This window comes from Muscardinus avellanarius, assembly GCF_963383645.1.
Source record: "Muscardinus avellanarius genome assembly, chromosome: 7".
Taxonomy (NCBI): domain Eukaryota; kingdom Metazoa; phylum Chordata; class Mammalia; order Rodentia; family Gliridae; genus Muscardinus; species Muscardinus avellanarius.
Genome location: NC_137793.1, coordinates 59,720,191 through 59,742,382, shown reverse-complemented (window position 1 = coordinate 59,742,382; position 22,192 = coordinate 59,720,191). Strand labels below are relative to the sequence as shown.

At 36.0% G+C, this 22,192-nt stretch overlaps 1 protein-coding gene across 2 annotated transcripts in view; it reads right to left on the bottom strand.

The window, feature by feature from the left end:
* The window catches only part of AKT3 (AKT serine/threonine kinase 3), a gene marked incomplete at both ends in the record, with an annotated part of 284,201 nt that overhangs the window by 171,524 nt on the left and 90,485 nt on the right, over positions 1 to 22,192 (bottom strand). For both annotated transcript variants that reach the window (XM_080698324.1, XM_080698323.1), the window contains one exon: positions 79 to 204. In XM_080698324.1, the coding sequence (XP_080554450.1) occupies positions 79 to 204 (126 nt within the window). The remainder of the gene's footprint in view (positions 1 to 78; positions 205 to 22,192) is intronic.

Here is a 22,192-nt window from a genome sequence, read left to right as displayed (position 1 = left end):
TGATAATTGCTATGCTAAGAAATTGAAATTATATCAAAGCTGAAAGTAAATGCTTATCAACAACATTAACATACTTACTTGCCACTGAGAAGTTGTTGAGGGGATAAGGTAAGTCCACATCTTGAGGTTTCTCTTTATATCCTATGAATGAGCCATCTGTCTTCAAAAGGAAGTATCTTGGCCTCCAGTTTTTTATATATTCTCCTACATGAGGAAAGCATGCATGTTAATGTTGGGGAAAAAAAGAAAAGCAGCTTTTACGAAAAAAATAAATTATGACACAATATATGTCCCACAACACTGGCCTTCAAAAATTTAGTTAGGCAATTTTCTTTTAGCTTAGCTTACAAAAGAAAATACATAAGCCTACAATTAAGACTCAATAAAAACCCAAACATGTTTTGTTTTTAATGATTTCACATTTTGATAATTCATTTGCGCCATTATTCCTTCAGAGAATCATTCATCTGAGCACATTTTGTTCAGTTTTTCATCTTATCTGGTGGCTGTTAGAGGATATTACCATCCAGTTTTAAAAGTCTTGGTAAATTAGCCACACAGTATCTATGAATGTCAATGAAAAACACTCCTCAGAAGAGGAATATGAAATAGATGTTTCTCTTCCATGTGCCACTGAGTGTGTAATTTTTTTAATGGAAAGAAAAATCTAATTTTCTTTATTAAATCTTGACTATAACTTGTTCATAGGAAACAAACCCTTCATACAACACTGTAATTCAAGAAGATAAAATGAGTTAAGAAGACTTAAAACCATACATAAACTCACATATATGCATACAAACATGTTAAGAACACATGGTACATTTGCCATGATATAATAGCCAAAAAACATGTACTTTATTAGATTTGTATATAAGCATCTACCTACCAAACACTCTTCCTAATTTTAAATTATAGAGTTGCTCCACAGCACCAAAAGAAATGAGCAGCTTTCTGGTCTCATTTTCCTATTTTTCATTGGGTATTTTTTTTTTTTTTTTTACAAAAGAGAGAAGAGAAGAGAAGAGAAGAGAAGAGAAGAGAAGAGAAGAGAAGAGAAGGGAAAAGAAAGAAAAGAAAAGAAAGAAAATTGAAAATAGCCAGGCATGGTAGTATACACTTGTAATCCCAGTACTTGAGAGGCTGAGACAGGAGAACTGCAGGTTCAAAGCTAGCCTGGGTAATTTAGCAAGCAACCTAGTGAGACCCTGTTTCCAAAATCAGGCTGTCAGTGTAATTTGGAGGTAGAATACCTCTGGGTTCAATCCCTAGTACCAAAACCAAAAAACTAAAAACAGTTCAACTTTTGCTAAAAATCAGCTTCTCTTGACCAAGCAAAAATCTGGCATTGATGTCACCTGCTCCCTATTCTCTCAGTAACTAGGTCCATATGGACTTCACATGTCTCCCTTGGTCAGCCTAACCCAAAGCTGACCATCAGCATCTTACACCTAACATCCTGCTAGGCTCTGACTGCTGACCCCCTCTCTACCTGCCATGCCTTTCACCCTTATTCATGGATCTATCACCTCCAGGGTAGTCTTATCAATGCATGTACCACTTTGTGGGGGGGATACAGGGGACTGAACCCGGAGGCATTCTACCTCTGAGCTACACCCCAACCCTATTTTATTCTTTATTTTGAAATGGTCTCACTAAGTTGCAGAGGGCCTAAGTAGCTGAGGTTGGCCGCGAACCTGTGATACTCTTGTTTTAGTCTTCCAGGTACTGGGATTACAAGTGTATGCCACCACACCCAGCATACAAAATGTCCTTCTAAGAGAAGATCTGACATAAAGACCATGGGTTTAACATATGACCATGGAGGTAAAGATTGGAATGGTACACTACAAGCCAAGGAATTCCTGGAGCCACCAGAAGCTAGAAGAAACAAGGGAAGGATTCTTCTATTGAGTCTTCAGAGGAATAATGTTCACACCGTGTTTTCTGACTTCTGGCTTCCAGAACTGCAGAGATTAAATGTTTGGTGTTTTAAGCCATCTACTTTATTGTAACTTGTTACAGTGGCCCTAGGACACTAATAAAGCATATGATCTTTCATCTAGATTAATTAGAAAGTGACTGTATTTGTTGAAGATACTCGAATGTAAAGGACTATAGACATACTCAGCCTATTGTTCTCATCAGTGCACTGTGCTGTCAAATATGTGATTCAGAACTTGGTCCTAACTCTAACTTCATGATGAGAGGCAGAAAGTCACAAGTGAGGTGAAGAACATGCCCACTGAGAATGCTGAAGTAGTTCTCATTCACCGAGGAGAGACCTATCCTCAACTGTCTTAATGTTAAACCAAAATACACTAAATACACATTACATGCATCAACTTATGTCAAAGCAAATACAAACACAGTAAAATTGAAAAGAAACCTATTAAACTGTAGTACCTTTTATTCACAAATCCCATAAAATCATGACCATTTAGAATCTAATTAAACAATGTTCATCATCTTAAAAGTATGTTACTTTTTAAATGTAAAATGCAAAGAAAGTAAAAGACTAGTTATCAATAGTTTGTATAGCAAAAAAAAAAAACCCTAAAATTCTGGTCTAATACATACATGAAGTATAGCTTTCTAGGTTACTAATGGCCAATCATACTGTTATGTCATAGGCTTCAAAATCTACTTACTCTTTCAGGAAAAGGGCAGAAAACATTTTCTTTTTTGTGTGTGTGGGTCTGTGGAACCCAGGAGCATTTGACCTCCAAGCTACACCCCCTTCCCTATTTTTTATTCTTTATTTTGAAACTGGGTCTCACTGAGTTGCAAAGGGCCTAAGTAGTTGAGGCTGTCCGCGAACCAAGATCCTCCAGTCTCAACCTCCCAAATGCTGGGATGACAAGTGTGCGCCACCACGCCCAGCTAGAAGCATTTTCAAACATGTATCAGGAAGAGGCATTGCTGTCTTATCATAAAGCTGAAACAATTATAAGCTTAATCTCCCTGGGAATATTGGGATTTTGTATTTTATTTCCATGTTTAGGATATGTTTATAACCTAATCACAAGCTAAAGTTTAGGATATGTCTTTGTACAACCGAGGAAAAAATGAATATATGGCATCTACTCTTAGTGCATATTTAGTAAAATAACATTCAAATAATTTTCAAAACAAATCTTATTTCAAATAAATTCTATTTGTGTAATATAAATTACAACAAATTGTTGTGATTAATGAGTTAAATAAAGTCAAATTTAGGCTTCATTTTTTTTTCCTTATTCCATCTCATCATTAAAATTCTCAGGTAAGCCAGGCGTGGTGGCGCATGCTTGTAATCCGTGCGCTTGGGAGGCTGAGACAGGAAGATCACACAGGTTTGAAGCCAGCCTCAGCTACTTAGTGAGGCTCTCAGCAACTTAGTGAGACCCTGTTTCCAAATAAAATATAAAATAGGTCTAGGAGTATAGCCCAGAGGAAAGCCTCTGGGTTCCACCCCCAGTACCACCACTACCACCACCACCACCAAAAAAAAAAAAAAAAAAAAAAAAATCTCAGGTAAGCCAGGCATGGGAGCACAGGATTGTAATTCTAGGACTTAAGTACTTGAGGCAGAGAGACAGGAGGATCACAGGTTTGCGGCAAGCCTCAGATACTTAGTGAAGCCCTCCATAATTGAGAGCCCTGCTACAAAAATAAAGAATGAAAATAGGGCTAGGGATGTAGCTTGGAGGTACAATGCCCCTGGGTTCAATCCCCAGTATTGAAAAAAATATATATATACATACATATATATAAGAGCAATAATTTGGGAGCACACAACTTATGTATGACTCTTGACTATACTATTTATTAGCTGCATGAACTTACCCTCTCTGCTTGTATGAAAAACAGGAATCATAACAGTACCAAAAAGTACTTGTAGAGGCATCATATGTAACTCTTAGAATATTATATGGCACATTTAAGTAGATTTTCTTATTAAATAATGCCATTACTAATTATGATAAAATTTATAATCAGTATTAAACTTATTCTAGTATTTACATAAATAAGGTAACAATAAATATCAATGAAGTCTATTTAGCTAGTGGCAGGCATATAAAACAATTTTACCTAAAGAAATGAGAAGGCTATGAAATATCTAAACATGGCATAAATCTGATTAATATTTTTACGTTTTTTTTGGGAAGTACTGGGGATTGAACCCAGGTGCATTCTATTTCCAAAATATATCCTCGGCCCTATTTCCTATCCTTTATTTTTTGAAACAGAGTTTAAGTTGTGGGCCTAAGTAGCGAACCTGTGATCTTCCTGTTTCAGCCTCCCAAGCACCAGTATCACAAGTCACCACACCCGGCTATAGTTCTTTTTTCTTTAAGTCTCCCAAACAAAAGACCAAAAGTCATAGATCTCTCTAATATATATTATATTTTTCCTCACATATGTAGGTATGTGTATGTGTGTATGTATATATTTTTATATGTGTATATATAGTGTATATATCTGTGTATATACATATACATATACATATACATATACATATACATATACATATACATATATTTTTAGATGGTGTTTCCTTGTGTTACCCAGGCTGGTGTCCAATTCCTAGGCTTGAGCACAATCTTCCCAACCTGCCCTCCTAAACAGCTGAGACTACAGGTACATAATCACACCCAAACATGGCAGCTTTCAGTAAAAATAATTTAAAAGCTTTAAGAAACTATCTTAACAATACTCTTAAAGTTTTTAAGGGTCAAGCTTTCCCTAAGACAAATGGATTTAATGTTAATCTCAGCATAAAATCTATTTAATTTATGGTTCATAATATAGTAAATATTTAGTTATTTGTTAACATATACCATCCAAATTTACACATCTGAGCTACCTTAAAAATATGGTCAATTGTTTTTCCACTACTGGGTTTCATAAATAAATATTAGCACTACAAATAAGTACTAAATATATAATTCATAATTGTGTGATACATCTATCTTGTAGCCAAATATACTTACAGAATAAATGCATGATGATGAATACAGTAAGAATCTTCATTGCTTAAAGTTTCCTGTTACATTTTTATATAAAGAGTCCAATAGTTCTAAGACACAGCCTGTTTATGTCTTTTGGTGAGAAATGTGTCTTTCACTGACCTTATCATCATCCTATATTACAGAGGTATTGAAAATAATCCTGAGGATTTTATTTTATACTATTTACATTGCAACAAAGCAGCATAATAATCTTTCAAATGCCCAGAAAAAAATATAAAATACACTTTTAAAATTTAGGTGTTTTGCACTTGTTAAATATATATTGTTTAGATTTTCCAGCTTCTGCAAACTGAAAATTTTAGGTTATCATTTCCCTCTTACTCTTTCAAAGGTTTTTTCCTTGCCCTTGGGTAAATTAAATGTGCTAAATTCTATTGTGACATCGATGCAATGTCTTTGACCAACTGTCATCAACCAGCTTTGGATGTGTTAGTCTGAATAATATCAGAAATTTGGGAGCCGTCTACAAAACATGCCCAAAACACTACAGGTTCCTGCCCAGACCACTTGTTCTAAGAAGCTGCCAAGTAAGCATCACAGGTCATGAAATATGCCTTTTTTTTTAAACATTTACTTAAAATTAGGTTAAAATGGGCTTTGATACATTCTTTTATCTGAAAATGAATGATACAGGAATGGTCCAACTCAAGAATGACAGACTGAGGGATAGTCCATAAAGTCTAATATTCAGAGCTGTGAAAAATACAACACCAAAGACAAATTATGCAGCTTTAATTAATCATGAAGCTAGAGGCATATATCCATAGCCCCAGCCCTTCAGAAGGACCACTTCAGCTTAGGAGTTCAAGGCCAGCCTGAGCAACACAAAGAGACCCTTATTTGCTACCTTCCCCCCCCCCCAAAAAAAAACCCCAAATCCTCAAAATGAAAATCTCTTTTCAGGTGGGGATGGAACCCAGAGGCATCTGACCTCCAAACTACACCCCATACCCAATTTTGTATTCTTTATTTTGAAACAGGGTCTCACTGAGTTGCAGAGAGCCTAAGTCGCTGAGGCTGTCTGCAAACCACGATCCTCAGGTCTCAGCCTCCCAAATGCTTGGATTACAAGCGTGTGCCACCACACCTGGCTTCTTTATTCATTCTTGAAGAGCCAAGGATATCAATGACTGATGGTTACATCTCCTGTTCCATGGCATTTCCAAATCATTTCCTGTGTGCCTTGAAAAAGTGTGCTTGGCATCTGCTGGTCTGCTGTGGCAGAAGGGACTGGGAGGATTATCAACATAGGCTCCTTCAATACTTCCTGAAAGGACTCTGGTTTTCTGCCATGATGATTCCAAGGTACCACACCCCTCCTTTTCAGGGAGGTTGCCTGCTCAAGGACTGGTCAATATTACCACTGCAGCTGGCCACATGGAAGTTGTTTATAATTTTGGTACTTTTGCACTGAGCTTCTAAAATGCTTTAAAAGCTTTCCAGATGTATACACATTCCTCTGCTTCACCACATTTGTTCCTTCATGATTCTTTTGAAAAGTACATTATAGTCAAGAAATCTTGCCTCCACTGCATAATGCATGAACATGTCATTTTTATATTAAGTATAGTCTCCATATCTATTTCCTAAACAAGACTGGTATCCATGTTCTGCTCTGCAGCTGAAGCAATGATGAAGACAAATACCTATGCACCAAATCCACAAGGTATTAGAAAACCAACTCTAAGACCTCAGGGTGACTGGTGTGTCAGTACTTCCTCTGCATTTTAATTTTCTTTTGTTTTCCAGAAACTGCATCATTACCAACTACCTTTAAGCATTTTCATGCTATTATAAATGGGTTAATCAAAACCTAGTTCCCTTTGTTTTTAGAAAACATTACACTTTAAATCAAAAAGTGGTATTTTAAAATTATTGTTTTTAATCACAAGAATATACTAATAGAAGTACAGTGTCAAATAAGTTTTATTCTGAATGGAAAGCAGAGAGAGAGAGAGAGAGAGAGAGAGAGAGAGAGAGCGAGCGAGCGAGAACATGAATTAGAATGAATGGGTAAGAATGAAACTATGAATGAGAATGAAAATCCACACAAACTAGCCAACAGAAAATAGTATCTTGGCAATTTAATGAAGAACAAATCATGAAATTAGTTTACAAAGCAGTAGGTATGTTGTGGAGAATTATTCAATCTGTACTCTTGCTTCCTACTGGGTTAAATAGGAGTAAATGACTATTTTGCTTATACTCACATCCTTGTGGATGGTAAAAGCAGTGTCTTCTTGCTAGTCTATTTCTGCATTATAGGGAAAAACCTCCAATTCCACACACCACACTGCATGGAGCAGGAAGTCATTCATACACTATTTTAACAAAGTATAGTCATGGAATCTTAGACTACTATAAAAAATGGACCTATTTAAAAAATTTATTAGAAATTTCATAACTTTCTTACTGTAAATACTCTTTTTTAAATTTTTTTTAATTTTTATTTTTTGGCAGGTCTAGGGACTGCCAAAAACCCAGTGGCATTCAACCTCCAAGCTACACCCCCTGCCCTATTTTTCATTCTTTATTTTGAAACCGGGTCTCACTGAGTTGCAGAGGGCCTCACTAAGTAGCTGAGGCTGTCCGTGAACCATGATCCTCAGGTCTCAGCCTCCTGAATGCTGGGATTACAAGCGTGTGCCTCCACACCCAGCTGTAAATACTTTCCATTTCATCACATTATAAATATGTCAAGTATATAAATCAATGTCATATCCTAAATTATATATCCACTGCAGTAAATAACATCAATGAGTATCAAACATGATATCGATATGTCCACAACAGGCTGCCAATGTCATCAAAAGGACTAAAGCTTTCTCAGAGAACCCTCCCCATAGCACAGTCCTGAAGGGCTCACTTCATTTTCAGTTGAAACACACCTGTTGAAAACAATATAGGACAACAATGGTGTCTCACTGTGACAGTAACTCAACACACTAGCATGCAGTGCTTGCTGATCAGGAGGCCTGTGGCATCTGAAGAAATTCAGGTAGTTGGATCCACTCATCCATTCCATCCCATATTAAAATCACTACCTTACAGAAGTTAATGAAACAGAATAGGGCTTTTCCTTAGAGACTTTTGCCAATGAATCTCTCCTGTAAGAAATTTTCAGGAGCTTGGGATCCTAAAATGACAATGCATCAAACCATGATCTCTGTTATTCTGAGGGTGAATCTACACCCTTCCTAACTCTCCTTTTCTCTCCTTTGTTTTCCTTTACAAAAGGAACATGGTTGAGCCCTGTAGCATAGCAAGCTGAGTGGTGAAAGAAGGAAGTGCTGTGACAGAGGAAACTTGGAGGATCTTTGAGCACTGTGCCCAGGCTTCACCTGAGAACTCTACACAGCAACACGGAGAGGTGGCACTGCAATACCCTCTCTTCAGAGCCACACTGAGGCTCTGAGACACAGGGCAAGGCTGGGGAAGGACAGAGCTAAGGCCAGAATGCAGACCTACTTAAATCAACCAAACCCTGCTCTTCCGCCCTGCTCACATGTTCAGGGTTGAGTGGTATCTACACAGGTTGAGCACTCTCTCTGAAATGAACCTCTCAGTTCAAATGCCAGCTCTGCCAGCTATGAGTTACATGAGCAACAAAAATGCAGCTCATCTCTCTGTGACTCAGCCTCCTCTTCTGGAAAATGGGACACTAATCAAACTAACAAATAAAACACACAGTAACATCTGGCTCATAGCACACATCACAAAAACAGTTGTAAACTGACAGAGCAGCTCAGGGTATGGCCAGAAAACCAATCAGAAGAAATTTAGTGAGAGCCCCAGACATAATAGACTACATAAAAGAAATCAAGTTTTTAAGCCAGGTGTGGTGACACACGCTTGTAATCCCAGCATTCTGGAGGCTGAGACCGGATGATCGTGGTTGGTGGACAGCCTCAGCTACTCAGGCCCTCTGCAACTCAGTGAGACCTGGTTTCAAAATAAAGAATAAAAAATAGGCCAGGGGTTGTAGCTCGGAGGTCAAATGCCCCTGGGTTCCATCCCTAGACACGCCAAAAAAAAAAAAAAAAAAAAAAAAAAAAGTAATCACTTTTTAAAATAAAATGGAATTTGTTAATTTTATTTGTCTAGATTACTGATGTTCCACATTAGTGGAGCACAGTAAGTACCCGCTTTTTGCAGGTAAAATTTCAATTTTTGCATTTACTTTGCTTACGCCCTGGGGTCATTCACCATTATCACTGTTGATAATTTGCCTGAATCACTTATGCTTAACCTACTAAAATCTCTAGGTAAAAATCAATAATACTGTCATAGAAATCCTTTCTCAACTCAATATCAAGTACCTCCAATGGAAAGATTAAAAAAAAAACATTTCACTGAATTCACTTCAATGTTTCTTTCATAGTATCTTATAAGAATCTTACCATATACAAAAAGAAAACTAAAAGATGCATATCATGATTTTGAAATTAGGCTTTTTCCAAATGCTTTCCTTACTGCACATGTTAGGCACCGTTTAATCTCAACTATTTCAATTCTGAGACATGTTAAAACATATGCTAATGTTAGAACACAAAAGTGCTTAGGAATAATGAAAATATATTTCACAATTTAGTGTACTTCATATAACCATTGCATATCTAGTGAAGTTATTCTTGATTTACACTTTAAAAATGTGATTATGCTAAGTTTATAAAACTAAAGAAATGTATGCTTCCATTTCAGTAAATGCTGTTATATGCTTAGAAGTGTTGCTGTAAATAATTTTGAATACTACAATATCTGCAATCAAAGATACAAAAAGTAAAATAGATTCAAGTAAAATCATCGTAACTTTCCCAGGTAATTTATTAATTCCCTTTGTAAACTGAATGTGGCAATCTAAGGTCAGTTATCTGTTACCATTTTCTCAGGAAAGAACTAAGTATGTGTTAATGCAGTCATCAAATTGAAGTAAACAGATATAGTCAACATTTCTTTTAAAAGAACAAAACAAGTCAAAGAAATGCAACCATAAATCAGACACCATTCATTAATTCAAGTAAGTCTATCTCTCTTACACTAGCTTGTGGATCCCACAAACCCGGAAAAGCTGCCTCTGGGTTTTAAAAATGAATTTACTCACCTCGGCCCTCTGAGGGCAGTATTATCTAAGACACAGCCAGGATTTTCAGAAAAATCTTTACCTATCATTCTTTTATAAAAGTTAAAGCTTAAAAGATGAAAAGAGAATAATTTTCTCATTATACATAAATATTTCCATCTTCACTGTCTACACACACCCCTACAGGCATAATAATATTGCTTGTTTTAAAATGTTTCTACTAACTTTAAAAGATTTTCTTAAAACCAAGACATCAGGAAGGAAAGCCTCACATCATGCAAGTCATTCAAAACACAATGAAATAAAAAGTAAAATGATTCTGCACTGTGAAATACTTTAAGTTTCCATTCTAATGCTCTGTGAATTGTTTTTTCCAAAAATATGGGACATCAGAACTTGTATTCACCCAGTAAAAATAAAGTAGTATGGAAGAGATTAATATTTAGTCCCAAGGTTTCTTCTTAGAAGCAGGGAACAGCTGATAAGCTTGTTAGCTACAAATCATTTACTTATAAAAAATAATGCAAAGGACAGACTGGCAGTGTAGGGTCAGAGCACCCACTGAGTATTCATAAATGACTAATAGTGTAAAAAATATTTTCATGGTATAAGGATTGTCAATTTACTTTCTACAATCTAAGCCAATGCATATTGGAGGTTTTATTCCTTCTCTACACAAAGTACCTATTTCATTAAAAAAAAAAAGGTAGGAAAAAAATTTTCCCCAATTCACTTATTAAAGACTTGTGCAAGACACTTAATAACTAACCTTCAAAAATCCAGTGATGGGATGTTGAAGAACAACAACAAAAAAATCTATTATTCATTCCAGCTTTTCATGCATAAAGTAACCAGTGATCATCTAAATTTGTACTTCACACCACTAACTCCACAAACAAAACAACATCTACCTTAGAGAAAGTGATCGACTGAAGAGAAATACAAATATTATAAATACATGAACAACAAATCTATGGTTACCATTTAGTAAAAATGAGTTATTTACTTTTAATAAAAGTTCTTGCTTCTATAACTTAGGGCTTAATTCTCCACTCGTGATTACTTACTATGTCATTATTTAGCATAACCGTGAGTAGATTGTGAAATATCCTATTACTAGAATTCAAGTTTGATTATTCAAAAAAGCATAAAATACCATGAATATTTTAAGGTCAAATAAAAATATTTAAATTTCAAATTCTTTTTTACTAAAACAAAAAATACAATGAACTAACTTAACTGACTGTTGAATATACAATTAATGCAAAAAAGGGAAAGAAGGTCACTTTATAAAATCTCTTATAACATATACACATATATTTTATATATAAGCATATGTGTATTTCTCTATATATATTTATATGTACATTATAAATTTACATGTTATACACATATTTTACATATACACTTATATACTATACACGTATATAGGTATATATAACACACACACACACACACACACACACACACACACACACACACACACAGTCAAAATATCTCTTCAGAAAGATGCCAGGAAACAACAGCTGCTACTCCACACGCTTTTGCTTAAAAGTATAAACTTATGAACTTTGATGCTATGTTCTAGTCTCAAACAAATAAGTGACTTGCTTAGCCAAAAAATTACAAACCTCACGCTTTATGCCTTTCCCGCCTTTGTATCTTAATCTTCTGTTCTAAAAAGTGCTACCAAGTTTACCAACATCTTTAATCAGATTTTCTCAAACTAAAACACATTAAAAATTTTAAGCCAAAACATTTCGCAAGATGCCTTAAAGAATATGTCAGACAGTGAAATACTCTTCTGTTTTCAACATACTGGCCAAAATTTTAAGAATTACTATTCATGCTCAGTTTTTCTGAGGCACAATTCAAATATGTCTATATACCATTAAAGCTAAAAGTTCATAGCTTATTTTTATATTCTGAAAATATACTAAGTACAGCTTTTTGTGAAAATGTCTTCATAGTATTTTTAAATAGTTCCATCCTCAACAAGACACAATAGTTCACTGGCTATGGGTTGGTCCCACTTCTTTGTTACCAATGCCTTTTTTTTTTTTTTTTTTTTTTTGGTAAGCATAATTATCTGTGCTCCAGAATACTGGCTTAAACATTAAATTCCCTTAAAGGAGATTAGGACTGCATTTCAAAGTGAGATATATTTTTCTAGTATATAAACCAATTTATCTTTGAAACCAAAATAGAACTTCTTAGGTACTACACCCAGTCCTCAAAAACCCTGAAATATTGAACTAGGCAGCTCCTCCAAGAACAACAGCTTCTGACTTGCTATCAGAAACAACCATGAAAAGGAAAAACCTTGAAGAGCCACCACTATCACTTGCTGATTTATGTCTCCCTCAGGTCCTCTCTACTCCCCAAGGAAACACTGCTGTTTGTTCAGCACTTTCATCCCTAGAAGAGTTTCATCATCTGCAAAATAAAGAGTCCTGACAATCAAATGACATTTTAAAACACCATGAGAAGATCAAGCATCATGTTTTATATTATTCACTATAACCATAGCATTTTAAACTATAAGTTCTCAATCTAAAAATAATTATAATCCAAATATAACTTAAGTATTGACCATAGCAGAAAAAAAATACAACTCCAAAATAATCTGAGATTAATATTGAATTGAAAGAAGACAAAATCTTCAGCAAGCTCATGCTGAGTTTTTATTATTTTTCTTTTCTTTTCTTTTCTTTTTTTTTTTTTTTTTACAGCACTGGGGATTGAACCCAAGGGCATTCTGCCTCTGAGCTACACTTACAGCCTTATTTTTTATTCTTTATTTTGAAACAAGGTCTAATTAAGTTGCAAAGGGCCTCACTAAGTAGCTGAGGCTGGCCGTGAACCTGCGATCCTCCTCTCACAGCCTCCCAAGTACTGGGATTACAAGTATGTGTCACCACACACCACTTGAAGTTTTTAAATAGAAAATGATTTTAAAACAAAATCATCATCAGTGACATCATCATACCACACCTCCATACTATTTATTACATTTAACAGTTTTCTCCATAGTCTCTTTAATTAAAGCAACTGATTTCCTCCAGATTTACAAAACATAAAAACTCACTAAATACAAGTTTTTTGTTTTTTTTTTTTTAAATCCTATACCTGTGATCATCCCTTTAAATGGCCTCTAGAATTCTATTCATTCACTTTGCAATGGTCAGGGGCTTACCAAGTACTCCAAAAATGAAGCACAATTAACAGCTATTATTTAATTTGCTTCAGATACTCTATTTACACTATCTCATTTAATCCTCTCAAGATCCTTCAATTGTAGTTACTGTTTCTTTCTTTTAACAGATGAAGAAATTCACCACAAATTCTTTAAGTGGCTTTCATAAGTTCACTTATCCAGATTAATAAGCAAATATAGTCTGTGTGATTTCAATGACACTCTGCCTCTAATACTTCAATCAACTTACTAGATATACTTGCCAGTACTAATAAGATTTGCAAATAGCTCCGAAGAAATGAGAATTATGACTACTAAAGCATAGACAGGTGAGTGTGCTTTAACCAGCTTGCTTCTGTCTACTGTTAATTAATATTCTGACCACTGTCATTGGCTCTCTTCAACAATACCTCTGCCTGAAAAATGGTGTGCTACTTGCCCCACACTTAGCAGGAATATCAGGACTTATTCTAAACTATAAATGTATGTACATAATTCTACACACAAATACATGGGCATATTCATAGCTTTCCAAATAAAATTTATGAGACAAAGGGGAGGACCAGCATAGCTAATGATTCTTTATCATGGCTTTCCAGCAAATAGGAATCAGGCACTCCCGGAAAAATTGATAGTGAGATAGAAAGTTTTCTAGATAGTCCTGACTCTATTTCTTTACGGAGAGTAGAAAAGAATCCTTTCAAAAATATATTATTCTAGACTTAAACCTCTGTTGGTATACTGGCCTTTCAGCCAAATTTTATACAACTGGCTTAATTATTATAAAGCAAAACTTTAAATGTCATAGGACAGCACGTGTTCATTAAAAAGTCAAAATTAACAATCTTCACTTCTCCAAACATTTTTGTAATATAAATCCAAATGACAAGGAGAGGGAAAAGGCAGACTTCTCGTGTTCTAGTCATTCCACCTAGTCATTCCATTCACACTGTGGTTAGTTTTGGAATTATATATATATTAGAAGTGTTGTACAAAGTATTTGAAAATTTTTACCTAATATTGTTATTTTTTTCAATCATTTAAGGCCAAAGCAATAAAACAGACATTTAAGTAAATTTACTTACTATCTACATATAAATATTATCAGAGCATTGAAAAGCATTTTAGGTATATCAAATCTCTAACATTTAATGATCAAAAATTAATCAGAAAGAAATATAGAAAACAACTCATTGGTGTCGGATGAAAAGGTAGGTCTATCACTTATAGACTCATAGGCAACCAAAAGAAAAGACTATTGACCACAAAGCCCAGGTTACTATCTAACTCTATTTCACAACTAGGACCATCTTACTATGGAATTACTCAGTAAAATAAATTTGGTTCTCTCTTAACTCACCCCTAGTGGTGGGCTGTAAGATCAGTTTCAAATACTTGTTTAAATACTACCTATTGTTAAACTGCAAATGTCTGCATTAAGATCAAAACACTCGAACTCACTGATCACTTCATTAAAAGCTCCTGTCCACACCTAAAAGTCACCAAATAGGCTACCACCATCAATATGGAGAAGTAAGAAAAGTTTATATTGCCATTTGAACAAGTTCCTTTCTGAAACCAGACATGGCTAAGGGAGGGAAGAGGAAGTATTAAACCCCTAAACTAATTAACGCAATAAGGGGAGGGGGCATGCAGGAAAACAATGATAATTAGTATGTACCCTTGGTTAACCAAATCCACACATACATTCATTCTGTATATGCACAAACATCAGCAGCATCATAAACGTCTCAAGTTCTAGCCATTATTCAGCTCGACATCTGCACATGTTTATGCGTCTCTCCAAACAACCTCTTGAACACCCTGCTGGAGCTGTCATTTTTTTCTTCTCCCTATCTGGCAGATGGCAAGTCAACAATCGGCATCAACAGCAGCCGAATATCTCCCCCTCCGCTCGACCCCCCTCAACAGACACAATAATAACTTCTTTGTGCTTCCCTACAATGCAGCTGCTTAAACCATTTCGCTACAAGGCTGCTTTGCCTTAATAAAAAAAAAAAAAAAAATCCCTTCTGTCAAGTCTAAAAAGCAGCATAATGTTAAGCAAGCTAAAGCCACAGCACAGCTGCAAACGGGCAGACACATTGACAGCTCCTCCCTTAACAAAGCCCTGTGAATTGAAGGGGGTTCATCTGAGGCTCACACAGTAATTAGTATAAAAAAGTCCGACAGCCTCTATTATGCTACAGGAAAAAAAAAAAACTGGACAGAACTGGGCTGCTGTTTTGCGTCAAGAGTTCTGCTGCAGAGTAGATAAATCATGTTGGGTTTTTTCCTCTCTTTTTAAAGACAGTAATAAGGAGGATGAGAGAAGCTAATTTGAAAACTTGGACACAGTAATTGTACCATATGGTGAGCATTTATCCTTTCTGAAATGCATGCTAACAGTCACTTACATGCACACTGCTTTGTTTTACAGTTGTTATTCTCTCTACCATATTCATAAAATGGATTTGAATATCTGATACTCAAGAGAAGTTGTGTGTAATTAGCAACAGAACTGCCTAGGTTTAATTTATTGGTCTTGTACTGCAATCTAGTAAAATGCAAAACAAAATTAATGTGTCCACTCTGTAAAATGTTTTTTCTTTAACTTCATAAAAAATTTATGAATCAAGGTTCATTGGAGGGTTTCTAAGTGAAGGTAAGTATATCATGAAAACAACAGAATAAACTATGGTTCCAGGTAAGATTTCTACAACCAATTTCAAAGACACTATACTACAATGAGAAAGACCTTTCATTAAGATCTTCTATTTTATTTTATTAAAGCACATGTAACTATTATATGTACCTGTAAACCCTGTATTACATAATTTTCTTGTATTTGCCCTAAAAATATTTTCCATGAAATGCTATCAAGTGCTAAAAAATTATTAAGTAGGACATACCTAGCGTCTGAGCTAGGCACAGAGAGGAAGATAAAATGTAGAAAAGTTTTCACATTTGTTTAAATGAATCTAAACAAACTGACAGCATTTTCTGTCTACTTTGAAATCCTATAAAAGTCTGCCTACTGTTAGAAAAAGACTTAAGCAGAATTAGTTAGTGCTCTGCTTACCAAGGCCCAATATATATTATAACAAAAATAAGTAAAAAATTTGGAGGACTAGCCTAACAGCTTAAACAGAATTGGCTTTAAGGCCAGTTGTGTGCCACCTGAAAGATGCAGTGTTTACCAACTACAAACTATGTTCTGCACACTCCTGACATTTCAAGTGGAGTCAAGGCACTGGCCTGATTACTACAATTCACATGTAACCACAGTATTCTTCTGACATTTGGGACATTAAGGAATTTTTGCTCAACCTAGAACTCAAGAGGCCCTACTTGATTTATTTTATTTTTTGCGGTACTGGAGATTGAACCCAGGAACATTCTACTTCCAAGCTATAATCCCAGCCCTATTTTTTATTCTTTATTTTGAGACAGGATCTCAGTAAGTTGTGGAGGGACTCACAAAGTAGCTGAGGCTGACCACCAACCTGCAATCTTCCTGTCTCAGCCTCCCAAGCACTGGGATTAGAGGTGTGCATCACCACACCCAGCTCTAATCTGTCTTTAAAATACATATATTGATGATAGTAATATCCCAATATTTATCTCCTTAAATATTTCCAAACTTCTTGGAGAAGACTGTGAGCCTACAGAGGAAATGAGATATAATTATCCTCAGAATAAACAAGGAATCCCACCCAACAAGCACCACAAATAATTTTCTATAATGCCTATATTGGCTTAAAAGAAATAAACTTTATCATCTACCACTGGATAGTGGCTTCCCTTAACTCTACTAGTACTGGACCAATTTACCTTAGAGAAAAACATATTACTTTTGTTAAGAGTTAACTAAACATTTTCAAATATTAACTGGTCTTAAAGGCTCATTATGCTGATCAGGATTGGTTTGACATACATAGATGTTTTGTGTGGGAAACTTTTGAGCAGCAACACATGTCTAATTGGGTATACTTTCAAAACAGGTGAATCGATTGACTTAACAAGGTTATACAAGGTTATGACACTCTGGTGTTTTTAAAAACAAAGATCAACCTACAGAGAGATCATTCCTTTCTTCGTCATTATCACTGTCATCATAGTTGTTACTGTCTTCTTCTTTTTGTGATTGTGAGGATTGAGCCCAGGGACATTCTACCTCCAAGTTACACCTCTAGCCCTTTGTGTATTTAGTTTTGAAACAAGGTCTTGCTAAGTTGCTGAGAGTGTCACTAGGTTGCTGAGGCTAGTCTTGAACCTGCAATCTTCCTGTTCTTGCCTCCCATGTACTGGGATTACAATTGTGTGCCACTATGCCTAGCAAAATCATTCCTTTTATAAAAGTGTGTAGAAAGGTATTATATAATAATTATTCTATATATTAAATGAGAGAAAAAACAATGACATTTCTTAGAAAATAATTTCAAATATGTGACCAAATGACTGATCTCTTGATAGATGTGTAAGCCAAAGGCTCCTCCACTCAGTTCTAATATTTAAGGTGAATATTAGATCTTAGAATGCAATGGAATAGTAAAGGGCTTGACTTTTGAAAAGGAGACAATACAGCATGTAGTCAACAGTTTTTCTTAGCTAAAAATCCTAAACTATTTGAAACCATTTTGCAGTGTCAATGCACTTATATGATGCACTAAGAGTATTTTTAAAGCTTCTTATAATAAGCAGCATATGCTAAGGGGACAAATCATTTCTAAAAAGAATATTTTCTTTGTTTAATCCTAATTTTCCTGTCCTTTACCTAAGAGAAAATGGGAAGGCTAAATTCAGATAGGACAACGCTGTAAGAAAATGTTCATAACTTAGAATTACAGAGCCTTAATTATAGTCTATCTTTGTATGTGTGTATGTGGTAATGGGGATTGAACTCAGGGGCATTCTACTCAGAGCTAGACCCTCAGCCCTATTTTATTTTTTATTTTGTAACAGGGGCTCATTAAGTTGTGGAGGCCCTCACTAAGTGCTAAGACTGGCTTGACCTGCGATCCTCCTTCTCAGTCTCCCAAGTACTATAATTTATCTTTTTTTTTTTTTTTTTGTGGTACTGGGGTTCCTGGAAGCCCTTCTACCTCCGGGCTACACTCCCAGACCTATTTTTACATTTTTATTTGGAAACAGGGTCTCCTAAGCCAGCGCGCGGGGCTGGCTTCGAACCTGCGCGATCCTCCTGTTTCTGCCTCCCAAGCCCGGGGATTACAAGCGTGCGCCACCACGCCCAGCTATAATTTATCTTTTAAGAGCTCGTATATGCATATATGTAGCAAAAGAAACAAGGTGATATTTTCTTATTAAATGTCAGTCACTGAAGTCCTCAAAAGATTTAATAACTAAAAAACACAATTTATAATATACCTGGTAGTCTTAAATACTTGCAAATGTTTGTTCAAAGACTGACACATCCCCCCCCCAAAAAAAAAAGTCTACGGATGTGCTAGTAATGGTGGCAAGCCCCAACTCATGGCCTTCAGATCCAAGAAAAACAATGTGTTCACATGAACTTCTGAAGTAACATTTCAAGCAATACATGAGTTTACAACAAACTTTTCATGTATATAATAAAAGCAAATCACGCAATAAGAATGCCTGTCATAAAGTTTCAAATTGACAGGGCCCAGAAGTTAAAGAAGTAATGAAAAATGAAGAGATATCATGTCTATAATGATGCTAGAAGCAGGCCTCAAACTAAGATGAACCCCTGATGCTTGTCTTTTACTTGGTCCTCTGTTAGAACTCTTCCTATTGCAAGGAACAAAGACCCACTGAGGGTAGTAATAACGCTGTGACGGTACTAGTGGGTTACTTGTAAGAATACAAGCACTGTATCTGAAGAGAGCAGCTATGTACATGGACCTCATGCAAGTCAGATCTGGAAGTGGTGATATTATACCCAAGTCTCTTCTTTGTCTCTGTCTCTTATCTTTCCCATTCTCCTCTTAGAACCTAAATTCATCTCTCTCAGCAAGTCAGTTCCATTTTCCACACTCCCTCCACCCAATAGCTTGCAGGCAAGTCTTGATCCTCACTGGCCATCCCACCCAGCACAATGCAGCGGCTTCACTTCCTTTCCTGGCTGCCTCGATCTTTCACCTCCCCAATTCTTTCCCTGCCAAATATCCAGTTTGATTGGGGGTAAGGGTATCTATCACAAACAGCATGTGGCCCCTTAGAGGGCACCATGGATAAGGAAATACCTCATTGTATCTCTACTGCCTTCAAAAGAGATAGAGGAGCTAGGGAGAGAGGCGGGGAAAGACTTCTAGTGTACTGGACACATCTTAGCAGCTGAAAAATTACTAAAAATAAAAGGCTTTGCAGAATAAACTACATTTAAGAAAAACAAAAACTTATCCAAAAACCTGACTTAGTTTTATTATGACCACTAGACAAAACTACGAAGGAATTGAGGCAAGATACATATGAATGTTATTTACTTTGCTCGCTCACGCCCCCCCCCCCCCCCCCCGTCTTCTTGGCAATACTGGGGAATGAACTTAGGAGCATTCTCCCTTTGAGCAACATTTCCAGCCCTATTTTTTATTCTTTATTTTGAAACAGGGTCTCACTAAATTGTGGAGGACCTAAGTAGCTGAGGCTGGCTAGAAATCTTTAATCCTTCTCTATCAGCCCCCCAAGAGGCATTATAAGCGTGCACCACCATGCCCAGCTCTGTTATTTACTATCAATACATTAAACGTGTCCTGCTTATATGCTAGTGAGCTTTTAGATAACGTACTCACGAATAACACTAATTCTGTGCAGATGTGTACAAGTTGACTCCCATATAGTTTCAATTTGTTTTATAATTTTTCAGTTACTACCACTGTGTATTTGTAAGAATCCTGTCTAGTGGTTTTTAAGTTGTGAGTCCAGACTGTTTTTTACCAAGTATATGCGACACTGGGGAATGAACCCAGGGGTATTCTACCTCTGAGCTACACCCCCAGTTCTATTTCTTATTCTTTATTTTGAAACAGGGTCTCACTAAGTTACAGATGGCCTCACTGAGTAGCTGAGGCTGGCCATGAACCTGTGATCCTTCTGTCTCAGCCTCCCAAGTGCTGGGATTATAGGTGCACCCCACCACACCTGGCTCAGACTTTTAATTTTAAGGATAAGGTAGTAGGAAAAGATCAAAGAGAATTAACTGCACCTGAGAAACAAGCACAGTTTCAAAGGGTTATTTTGTACTCTTCTGTTTACCTTTTACTTTGTTAGAGATTTAAAATTTAGTTGGCCATAGACTAGTATTAATATAAATAATAATTCCTTCATAAAGCCTTTGTTGAAGAAGCTGTACACAGTAGCTATAAAATAAGTTTCTTTTCTCTTACAAATAGCACATAGAGAATACTTGGGAAGAGGGTTAGCTGAAGACTTTAAAAGCTACAAGTATCTGATAAAAGAAGAGACACTGAGTTTCCTATCATGGGAAGGAATGCCATATATCAAGGGTAGTACTTAAAATCTTGTGTTTTTTCTAAGGTGTGATGGCACATGCTTATAAACTTGGGAGTCTGACACAGGAGGATCTCAGGTTTGCCACCAGCCTTGGTTACTTAGTGAGGTCCTCCACAACTTAGTTAGACCCTGTTTCAAAATAAGGAATAAACAATAGGGCTGGGGTGTATAGCTCAGAAGTAGAATGCCCTAGATTCAACCCCCAGCACTACAATAAATAAATAAATAATGAATAAATAATAAAATTTTGTGTATTGAGTGAAAGTTTGTACTAAATTGCTACTTGTGCCACTTTCAATACTAAGATTCTAGGATAGTACAATTTTACAAATTAGGAAGTGAAGCCTCACAGGGCTGCTGAAAGATATGAGATCACAAAGCAGTTCTTTTGACTTCAAGTGTAGTGCCACCCCAGCTAATTTAGATAATAAAACATGCATTCTACATTATAGTTGTTGGAATTCTTGAAATCTCAAATTACCTTTCATAGCGGTTCTACTTTAAAAATAAATGATAAATTAGAATCTCTTAATGCTGATTATGCAAAATATACATGAGACTCTACAACTATTAAATCATGGGAGGTGTAAGCATAAGGTAAAAAGAAAGAGATCATCTTTCTCTTTATGCTAAATGCCATGCATAAGAAAAAAGAGGATTTTTCTCTGTACCCAGAGGTAGCAACCCCAAGGCTCAACTGAGAAGGCCTCTTACAGTCTGGTTAAGAGAATTTCATCTACAGTGGAAGCGCTATAAATAGTGGGTAAGGAAAGCCCCACATCTTCTAGCCATATCCTCCCTGCACACAACTTGGAATGTGGGTGTCTCTAAGGCAATGACTCCCATTTACATGAGAGATGAAAACTAGAAGCATCATGTCAAAGTGTATATTTTTAACTTATAGCTACTATTAATTCTTCACTTTAAAGTTTTTTCTTAAAGCTATTTACGTTTATTTACTTGCCTTTTTTTAACTGTCAGAAAGAATCTGACTTTTGAGGCCCGAAAAGTTTAATTGTACCAACTGCAAAGATGAAAAGTAAATGTTTATAAAATAAATTGGAGAATTTTTCCTTTTTAAATATTCTATCCAAGCCGGGTTTGGTGGCACACGCTTGTAATCCCAGCATTTGGGAGGCTGAGACAGGAGAATCGCAGTTCAAAGCCAGCCTCAGCTACCTAGTGAGGCCCTTTGCAACTCAGTGAGACCCTGTTTCAAAATAAAGAATAAAAAATAGAGCTCAAAGGTAGAATGCCCCTGGGTTCCATCTCCAGTACCACAAAATAAATACATACATACTCTATCCAACATCTCACATAGCCAAAGCAAGATAAATTTCACCTATGTTTTATGCACTGTAGGAATACACTAAATTTTATGTACACATAAAACATAGCCATAACACA